This window comes from Eriocheir sinensis, chromosome 2 (assembly GCF_024679095.1).
Source record: "Eriocheir sinensis breed Jianghai 21 chromosome 2, ASM2467909v1, whole genome shotgun sequence".
NCBI lineage: Eukaryota > Metazoa > Arthropoda > Malacostraca > Decapoda > Varunidae > Eriocheir > Eriocheir sinensis.
Window position 1 is genome coordinate 2,069,312 of NC_066510.1, and position 10,290 is coordinate 2,079,601.

General features: G+C 47.4%; 1 protein-coding gene across 3 annotated transcripts in view; it reads left to right on the plus strand.

The window, feature by feature from the left end:
* LOC126998460 (neuropeptide CCHamide-1 receptor-like) overlaps positions 1 to 9,953 on the plus strand; it is a 135,293-nt gene extending 125,340 nt beyond the window's left edge. For all 3 annotated transcript variants that reach the window (XM_050860178.1, XM_050860186.1, XM_050860169.1), the window contains exons 5-6: positions 5,153 to 5,427; positions 5,819 to 9,953. In XM_050860178.1, coding sequence (XP_050716135.1) covers positions 5,153 to 5,427; positions 5,819 to 6,526 — 983 coding nt within the window. In that variant the 3' untranslated portion in view covers positions 6,527 to 9,953. The remainder of the gene's footprint in view (positions 1 to 5,152; positions 5,428 to 5,818) is intronic.
* The last annotated feature ends 337 nt before the right edge of the window (positions 9,954 to 10,290 follow it).

The window sequence follows — 10,290 nt, forward strand, 5'->3', positions numbered from 1 at the left end:
TACCGGTTTCTGACGCCTAACTATTGCCAAGAAACATCATGAATTAACTATTTTAACGATAATCATACGTGAATCTCCTTATTAGGGTCCACGAAACAGTTTTTGGGTCGGAAGTCGGTAAATATAAGAGGCTGAGTAAGACAATCTGGCAACGTTGGTTTCAGGTCCTACGGAGAATTCAGTGTATCAGTTATTTTTTTCAGACGCAGACAGGAAGTGCTTTAGTGGAGTCTGATATATGTAGTTGTAGTTGTATATATGTGTTGTATGTTATATGGAGTGATACTGTACGTAGTGTGTTGTTAGCAGGGAGTCCAGGAAGTGTTGGAATGAAGTCTGTGGAATGTGGAATGAGTATAGGCAGCATATGATTCCGGGAATGTTGAAGTTGAGCTTGTTGTATGTGGAATGCTCTGAAACAAAGTCCGTCGTGTTGGAAGTCTGTCTGTCTGTGTGTCTGTCGTTTTGGAATGATGTATGTGAAGTGATGGAATGAGTCTGTTGAATGTGGAATGAGTAGTCAGCATGTGATTTCGGAAGTGTTGAAGTTGAGTTTGTTGTATGTGGAATGCGCTGAAACAAAGTCTGTCGTGTTGGAAGTCTGTGTCTCTGTGTGTCTGTCGTGTTGGAAGTTTGTGTGTCTGTCATTTTGGAAGTTTGTGTGTCTGTGTGTCTGTCGTGTTGGAAGTCTGTGTGTCTGTCATTTTGGAAGTCTGTGTGTCTGTGTGTCTGTGTGTCTGTCGTGTTGGAAGTCTGTGTGTCTGTCATTTTGGAAGTTTGTGTGTCTGTGTGTCTGTCGTGTTGGAAGTTTGTGTGTCTGTCATTTTGGAAGTTTGTGTGTCTGTGTGTCTGTCGTGTTGGAAGTCTGTGTGTCTGTGTGTCTGTCGTGTTGGAAGTTTGTGTGTCTGTCATTTTGGAAGTCTGTGTGTCTGTGTGTCTGTCGTGTTGGAAGTTTGTGTGTCTGTCATTTTTGAAGTTTGTGTGTCTGTGTGTCTGTCATTTTGGAAGTTTGTGTGTCTGTGTGTCTGTCGTGTTGGAAGTTTGTGTGTCTGTCATTTTGGAAGTTTGTGTGTCTGTGTGTCTGTCGTGTTGGAAGTTTGTGTGTCTGTGTGTCTGTCGTGTTGGAAGTCTGTGTGTCTGTCATTTTGGAAGTTTGTGTGTCTGTGTGTCTGTCGTGTTGGAAGTTTGTGTGTCTGTCATTTTGGAAGTTTGTGTGTCTGTGTGTCTGTCGTTTTTGAAGTCTGTCGTGTTGGAATGAAGTCTGTGAAGTAGTGGAAGGAGTCTGTTATATGAGCAATGCGTTGTCAGCAAGGCGCCCCATATTTTGGAGTGAAAAATGATCTCTCGTTATTTTCACCGTCGGATGATGATAAACAGCAGCAATTAATACAGCTCCAGTTTAATTTTTATTTATTAGCCCGTTTTATAGCACTCATAAACGCTAACGGCCGGAATCAAAGCGTTATGTTCAATTCTGTTGGTTAGACATTATGCTCAAACGCTGTCGGTTCAAATCAACCTCTCTTTCGACCACTCTTCGTTAATCTTTTATATACATAGGGTGGGCTTTTTTTTTATGTTGCCCTTGAGCCGTGTCCTTTGATGTAAAAAAAATAGGAGCAGTGATTAGCGGGCTTTTTCCATTGTTTTTTCATTACCCTCGAGCTGCTTCCTTTGCTGTAAAAAAAATGAATAAAAAAATAAAAATAAATAAATGAGCTTAGTCAGGGCAGTGTTGTTCACGTTCATGGTGCAGAAGCCTTGTCGGAGTATCACTAAACTCATAAAACTACCCATGGGAGTACTGGGAAAGACAAATTGGAGAGCACTTTCTTTCTTTCTTTATTACGTAATTTACCACTTTGCTTTCGCCCCGGTGCCGGAGTGATGCGCAGCAGACGGAAGAGGGAGAAGGGAGGGGAGGGAAATGATGATGACAGAGGCGGGTGGGGAGAGACCAAGAATGTAGCAGGTGTTGATTTGTGTAATGTTCCTCTGTACCCTCCTGCAACACTCTGATACCCGGTAAGAGGAGGAGGAGGAGGAGGAGAGGAGGAGGAGCTGGACGAAGAGGAAGAAGAAAGGAGGAGGACGAGTGAGGAGAGGAAAAGGAGAAAAGGAAAGGAGGAGGACGAGGACGAGGAGGAGGAAGAGAAGACGGAGGAGGAGGAGGAGGAGGAGGAGAAGGAGCTGGACGAAGAGGAGGAAGAAAGGAGGAGGACGAGTGAGGAGAGGAAAAGGAGAAAAGGAAAGGAGGAGGACGAGGACGAGGAGGAGGAAGAGAAGAAGGAGGAGGAATAGAAGGAGGGGGAAGAGGAAAAGGACGAGGACGAGTAGGAGGAGGAGGAGGAGGAGGAGGAAGAGAAGAAGGAGGAGGAATAGAAGGAGGTGGAAGAGGAAAAGGACGAGATTGAGTAGGAGTAGGAGGAGGAGGAGGAGGAGGAGAAGGAGGAAGAGAAGGAGGAGGAAGAGGAAAAGGACGAGATTGAGTAGGAGGAGGAGGAGGAGGAGGAAGAGAAGAAGGAGGAGGTATAGAAGGAGGGGGAAGAGGAAAAGGACGAGGACGAGTAGGAGGAGGAGGAGGAGGAGGAAGAGAAGAAGGAGGAGGTATAGAAGGAGGGGGAAGAGGAAAAGGACGAGGAAGAGTAGGAGGAGGAGGAGGAGGAGGAGGAGGAGGAGGAGGAGGAGGAGGAAGAACAGGAGGAGGAGGAGGACGAGGAGACAAGGTCAATATTGTACAAGGCGAGGCAACGAGGGAAAACGAAAGAGTTACCCATATTTATGTAACGATGCTTTCCTTCTTCTGCCACACTTTATAGCAGACTACGGGGTGACCCTGAATAGAAGTTTGCTTTTCTGTTTGGTTTTACGTTTTAGAAGACAACCTGAAAGCAAATAGAAAAAACTGTCGTAATTTAACCCCTCCGTGAAGAGAAAAGGGAAACAGTAACAAAAGTCTAATAACGTTAAATACTTCCTTCGTGTCGTTTGGCTTGTGTATATTGTTAGTTTGTTAGTTTATGGACAACAAACAGAAACATGTACACTTTGAAATAAACCTCAACATCAGTCGGACACAAAAAACAAACATATAAAGCTGCAAATTTAATAACATTGCATGATACTGAAAAGCTAGAATCACAGTCAACTTGTATTTATTTTTATGTTGTTGAAATGCACTTATATAACTCAGTAAACATTGAAACAAACCTCAATGAATGCCCAACACGAAAACTAATATAAAACTCCAAATGTAGCAATAACTTATAACCTCTCTTTCGGCAACCTCTTTGGATTCTTTTTTTTAGGAACAGCGAGTAGCGGGCTTTTTATATTGTTTAATTTTTTGTGTGGCCTTGAGTTGTCTCCTTTGTTATAAAAAAAATACAGAAGTTAAAATCACAGCTACAATGCATTACTACGTGTTGTCTGAATGCATTTATATAACACACACAAAACTGAATTCTAAAGATAAAAAGAAACACGCCACTGCCTTGCCAACAGGATCCAGAGGCGGCGTCAGGGGAGGAGAACTGACCTGGCGCCGCTGACTGACCTTGCTGTCGTCTGTCTGTCTACTCATGGCGCCTGACGACCCTCACCTTGATTTCAGTCCTCCCTCATCCCCCTCCCCTCATCCCTCTCCTCTTCCTCCTCCTTTCCTTCCTCCGCTCCTTTTCCCTTCTCCTCGCATTGACCGATTTTTGTCTCATCATGAAATCAAAGACCTTATTTTATCCCTCGCTTCCTTCTTCCTCTTTTCTTCTTCATCATCTTTTTCTTTTTCTTCTTGTGCCTTTTCTTTCTTTCTTCTTCTTTTTCTTCTTCTTTCTCTCCCTCCTCCTCTTCCTCCTCCTCCTCATCATCATCATCATCGTCATCATCATTTTCCCTCTTGCACTGCCCTTGACCCGTTTTCTGTGACGTATCTCAGCCTTTGAGGTCTAATTTTATTCCCATTTTTCTCCTCTCCTTAACCTTTCTTACATTTGTTCCTCCTCCTCTTCCTCCTCCTCCTCCTCCCCTTTCCCCTTCTTGGTCGTTTTTTATCTTTTCATCTCACTCGTCTCTGGATTTGGATCTGAATAATAATGCGCAGAGCTCCCGTACAGGTGCTTAACACGCATGCGCCTCACCTCACCTAACCTCATCTCACCTTGCCCCACCTCACCACCTCAATTCACCTCATCTCTTAAGGTACTGGCGTCATCATCGTCATCTTCTAGTTCTGAACCCGGTAACAGCGACGGACCAAATTTGTGGCTTTACCGTGTACCAGCGATGGGCCACATTTTTACCATGATATAAACCCCCCAAATAGATGATGCACAAACTGATCACAAATGCATTGGTATTATATATTATGAAATGGTTTGCGTGAGTGATGATTTTTTCTCATTAATTCGCTTAGAGGGGCCTTTAAGATACATGTTCGCCGCACCTACCGGGTTAACCTTATTCTTCTCTTCTTAACGTTCACTTCAACTCACCTCACTTAACATCCTCTCGTGACCTCTTCTCTTTCTCTTCTTTCCCTTAAACACTATAGCGCCCTCATCTTTCCTCTCATCTCACAGTCTCACTTCTTTTTCCCCCCTTTCCCTCCTCGTCTTCTTCGTCCTCATCGTCATCTCTTCAGTGTGTGCATGCATCCTCTTTCTTCTCCTCTAACAACCTCACATCCTCGTCGTCCTCTTCTTCAGGCAACGGCACCTTCATCATCATCACTTTCTCTCTTCTTCTCCTCTTCCTTTCCTCCTCTTTCTTTTCTCTCCTCTCGCCACCTCACCTCCTCTCTCCTACCTGTATCCTCTTTCTCTCCTCCCGTCTCACAACCTCACCCCTTCATCATCCTCGTCCTCCTCTTCTTCAGACAATAGCGCCCTCAATGTCATATCCCTCTCCTTTTCTCCTCTTCCTTTCCTCCTCTTTCTCTCCTTTCCTTTCGCCACCTTACCTCTCCTGCTCTTTTTCTCCTCTTCACCTCACCTCCTCATCGTCCTCGTTCTCCGCTCCTCCAGGTAACGGCGCCCTCATCGTCATCTCCCTTTCCTCTTCTCCTCTTCCTTTCCTCCTATTTCTCTCCTCTTCTCCTGCTCTTTCTCTCCTCTTCACCTCACCTCCTCATCGTCCTCGTTCTCCTCTCCTCCAGGTAACGGCGCCCTCATCGTCATCTTCGCCCTCAACAAAGGCCTCCGGAAGGTGCCCAACACGTACCTCATCTCGCTGGCCCTCGGTGACCTTCTGGTGCTGTTCTTCACGGTGCCCTTCGTCTCCACCATCTACACCATCGAGTACTGGCCCTACGGAACCTTCGAGTGCAAGTTCAGCGAGTTCGTGAAGGACGTGTCAGTCGGCGTCACCGTCTTCACCCTCACGGCTCTCTCCGCCGACCGCTACCGCGCCATCGTCTCCCCCATCAGGAAGGTAGGCGTGCGGGTGTGTCCTCTGCCAAGCCTTACTCTCTTTGCTCTTTTGTTTTTTTCTGACTCTCTCTCTCTTACTGTCTCTATCTGTTGTATCTGATTCTCTCTCTCTCTCTCTCTCTCTCTCTCTCTCTCTCTCTCTCTCTCTCTCTCTCTCTCTCTCTCTCTCTCTCTCTCTCTCTCTCTCTCTCTCTCTCTCTCTCTCTCTCTCTCTCTCTCTCTTTCTATTAGGTATTATGGCATCAATGTTATACGGGTTAGGACAGTTTCAGCCATTGTCCGCCGCCAAGACTGCAGCAGGTGCACGGCAGTGTCTTGCGGCCAGTTTTCTCCCAGTCCTCAGGTTCTCGTCGCTCCCTTCCTCTCTCCGGTCCACTTTTCTCCCCGTGCAGGCGGTGAGCGGCCCCGCGCGAAGCGTTACGCTGAGGGTCACGGCGGCCATCTGGGTGGTGTCGCTGCTGCTGGCCGCGCCCGCCGCCGTCTTCACCCATGTCAGGACCTTCGGCAGCGAGGGCGAGATGAACCTGACGGTTTGTTACCCTTTCCCGGACGTGCCCGACTGGTACAGCAAGGCCAACGTGCTCGCCAAGTCCCTCGTATACTACCTGCTGCCGCTCATCGTCATCGCCACCTTCTACCTGCTGATGGCGCGCCACCTACTCACGCCGGAGGTGGTCGGCGACGCGCAGGTGTTCCATCGGCAGATTCGCACGCGGCGCAAGGTGGCCAAAGTGGTGCTGTGCTTCATCGTCATCTTCGCCGTCTGCTTCCTGCCCACGCACGTTTTCATGCTGTGGTACTACTTCGACTGGGGCGGTGACTACAACGCCTTCTGGCACACCGTGCGCATCGTCGGCTTCTGCCTCAGCTTCATCAACTCGTGCATCAATCCCATCGCCCTCTACTGCATCTCCGGCACCTTCAGGAAGCAGTACAACCGCTACCTTTTCTGCTGCTGCTGCTGGGTGCGCAGAGATCGCGCCGAGATGCACTCCATCCGCTCGGGCGTCTCCCACTACCGCTCCTCCACTCTGCGGCCCCTCGAGACCATCACCCTCACGACACTGCTGCAGGAGCGCTCGTGTCCCAACGCCTTCTGACGCAAGACGATCGCCTGTCGTTCCCGCTGCCTGCAGGAAGCGTACCCCCTCAGCCCGCAGGAGGACACGCTGAGGGAGGAGGACAGTCCCGTGAAGAGTAACGGCGTCTCCGTGTATGAGTCCGTCCACCTGTAGCGCTGGGCGGGTGGGGGCGCGGGAGCGGGGAGGACAGGGGGCGCAGGTGCTGTGTCGGCGGTGTAGACTTTGAGGTCGATATTCTCAGACGCTTCCGCCGATAAGTGGATCAGTCTGGGTCTAATGAGTGTTGTCTGAGGTTCATGGCACAGGAAAAGGGGTCAAATTGCCACTTGGGTCATAAAACTATACCTATGGAAATATCCAGAAATCCTACGAAAGCCATGTCAAATGTGTGTCGTTCGGTGCCGTGTGTCGTGTTGTGTATAGCGCTGTCCAAGTGTAGCTGCCCTGCTGAGAGAGAGAGAGAGAGAGAGAGAGAGAGAGAGAGAGAGAGAGAGAGAGAGAGAGAGAGAGAGAGAGCGAGAGAAGACATGTGGCTATTTCTGAACACTACATAACAGCAGCGGGGGGTGGATGTCGCAGTCCCTCCTGCCGAGAAAGGTCAACGCCACACGATCCGCAGCCTTCAATTTGTATCACAGCAAGGACAGCTGAAGGCGGCAAAGACTCCCACTTACCCAGGTTATGCTGCGGCGCTCATCCCTCGCTCGTTGACTTGAGATGAGTGTGGTGTAAGCGCCTCTTAACCCGGGCAGAGCAAGATGTCCGTGTTGTCGCGTCACCTTACCTCCCCTAAGTGTCCTCAAGTGCATCTATGTTTTCCGAAGAGACGCAGAGTAGATGTAATGATGGACTTTTCTTTTGCCCCGCTGCCCTGACCCCAGCAAGGATTAGCAGCTTTAGACGCGTGATCACCTGACCTCTTCACCGTGGACTGAGTGAATAGTGAAGGCGGGTGAGAGAGTGGGTAGAAAGAAGCACTCAGAATCCTTCCCAGTACTGCCGCCATTAGGAGCCACACCTGTGTTGCTCTGGTTTCGGTATCCACATTCACTGGTAAATAAGCGACCTGTGAATGGTTCAGGTACGAGAGTTTTGACCTAAGGAGTGTGTAGGTGGTTGTGGGAAGTGGCGTTGGTAATTGTGGTGGTGGTGGCAGTGGTGAAGGTGGTGGAGGTGATGGTGGTGGCGGCATATCCCTCACGTTCCCTCATCTCCTCCTCTCCCTTTCCAAGACCGGTGTTAGGAGGAGGTTGATGGATTGATGAGGAAGAGGAGTGAAGGGAGTAATAACATGCCCGACACCAGTGTTATTCATTAATCTATTTTTTTTTTCATTCATTCATTTCCTTATTTATTTTTACCAGTGAAGTGTTTCCGGTGTGAAAAATGTGTGGTAACGACGATACAAGTGGGGATGTATTTGTAGATTTTGTTGTTGTGTGTTGTAATCATCATAAGGGTCGAGGAGAAAGCCCTTTTGTGTACAGCGTCATGTAGCACAACAAAGGCAGGCGGAATCTAATCTCCTCTCAGTATACTGGAAAAGGTTTTGATGGCATTACCTTTCCCGTTCTTTGTACAAATCTTTTTCTGGCATTATCCGTTTTCAGGAGGATCAGTAAACCTGTATTTTCCGCAGAAGATTAAATAAACAGAGTGTATTTCGACACAATATGAATGTTATATTAAAATTCTGTGGCCTGACTGGGACATGTCAGCTTACTCGTGGACTGGATGTGAGGGACAGAGCGGAGTTGTATTGAGTTATGAGTACTGGAGTGTGAGTGAGTGGCCTTCAGAGTGCGATTTCATGCTCCCTTCACTTTTCTGCAATATCACGCTTCGCCTCCACTACTTGAAAGAAAATCCGAAATGCTTTAGAAGTTGTTGAGTAGCAAGACGTTGCTGACGTAAGAGAACACTTTTCTTGAACTCCTTTTCCTCCTCCTCGTCCTTCTCCCACTACTACTACTACTACTACTTCTGCTACTACTACTTCTATTGCTACTACTACTACTACTACTGCTACTACTACTACTACTACTACTACTACTACTACTACTGAGGCTCGTACAAACCCATCAAGTCAATCCTTGTGTGTCACTATTCTGGATCCAAAGTCAATTAAAGGTACCGAAATATCACTCATTATATCAATAGTAATAGACAATCACATCGAGTCTTGGAAGAGAGGATTATCAAGACACCTCAAGACCTGAAGCAAGTTATATTCCTCCATCTTTTTCCGCATCTTATTTCTCGTTATCTTCGGAACATCGCATTGCAGGTTTTATTTTATATACATTGTTTTGGCGTTGGTCTGTCGTTTACCGTAAAATAAAAGTCTCCAAACCTCAGTAACTTAAAAGAAAGATACCAGATGCTTCCCTTTTTTTGTTGCAGTTGAGATACGAGAAGAATAACAGATTGAGCGCCAGGGATACAAACTTTGGCAGAAAAGATAGCATTTTGAATAGGAAGTTTGAAAGAGAGCAACGATAAGAAAATACTACACACACACACACAGGAACAGCGAGGAAAACAAAAAAGAAAGAGCGTTATGAGATGATGGATGGGCCCGTTGCAAACACATCACCCGAAAACATCATCATCATCGGCGGGGGAGAGCGCAACTGATCAGTCAACATGGCGCGGGATATGTTTACAGAGTGAGCACGGCGGTAATAAACGTGTGTTCCGAGCCCTGCGGGGAAGCCTGTGTGTCCTGCGGTGGTGTGCGGCTAACAGGAGACACAGGAGGTCGTAGTGGTTGTGTGAGGACCGCTGATGACGCGTGTGTGTGCGGTAATAGCTAGATAAAGACGAGGAAACACAACCCCAGCAATACAAGACTTCAGGTTTAACTCACTTTTCTTAGTTTTTATGCGTGTTTTAACGGCTCTGTGTGGGTTTAAGTGGGTCTCAAGGGTTTAATGGCGCTATAATAAGAGTTTGGTGTGGTTTAGATAAGCGTGTAAAGTCATAAGTGAGGTAATAACGAGATAAGTGAAGGAACGACCCACCTTGCCCGGCCCGCCCCGCCAGAAGTAAGCACCCACCACACTCCACCCCGTAAGTAAGTCCTTCAGTTCTTTATGTACTGTACGTGGTGGCCTTCCCCTACTAGCACTGGAGCGTTTGTTATATAGCTATGGAAGAGAGGAAAGGGGTGAGAGGGGTCGAGTGATTTGCGAGAGAAACGGTTAGCAGATTCAAAACGCACCAAACCTTGCCAGAATGATTAGTTTCGTCCTTAAAACCAGAGGATGGCTTATGCAGAAATTTTTACTCCCTTCTGTTGCTGTCCATAAGTACTCGTGCTTTTACCAACTTTTTCTTGCCAACTCAGTACACTAACTAACTACAAATTAAGTCCTTCACCAACTCCGTAAACTAACTGCCACCATTTGCGTAGCTACTCACATGGCTTCGTTTCATCAGGTAATTTGCTATCCAGCGGTACCTAAAGTGTGGTGCGCGCACAGCTGGGGGTGCATGAGCTAATAACTAGGGGTGCGTAAGGGAAAAAAAAATAATGTAGTGGCAGATTCTATGTTTCATCAAAATTTCAAATACATCATTAACTGCCATCGTTTTAAAACTAACGAATGATATACGCTTCAGCGGAGTTGTCTGTTCTTCGTTTGAAACTTACCCAGACTCAGAGCACATGCCTCCACCCCTCAGGTACATTTTCGTTCAGTTTTAATAGCCGTCGCTCAGAGCCTCATGCTCCATACAAGGTTGTTCACTGGTTTCTACGTGTGCTCCAGCCATACGAG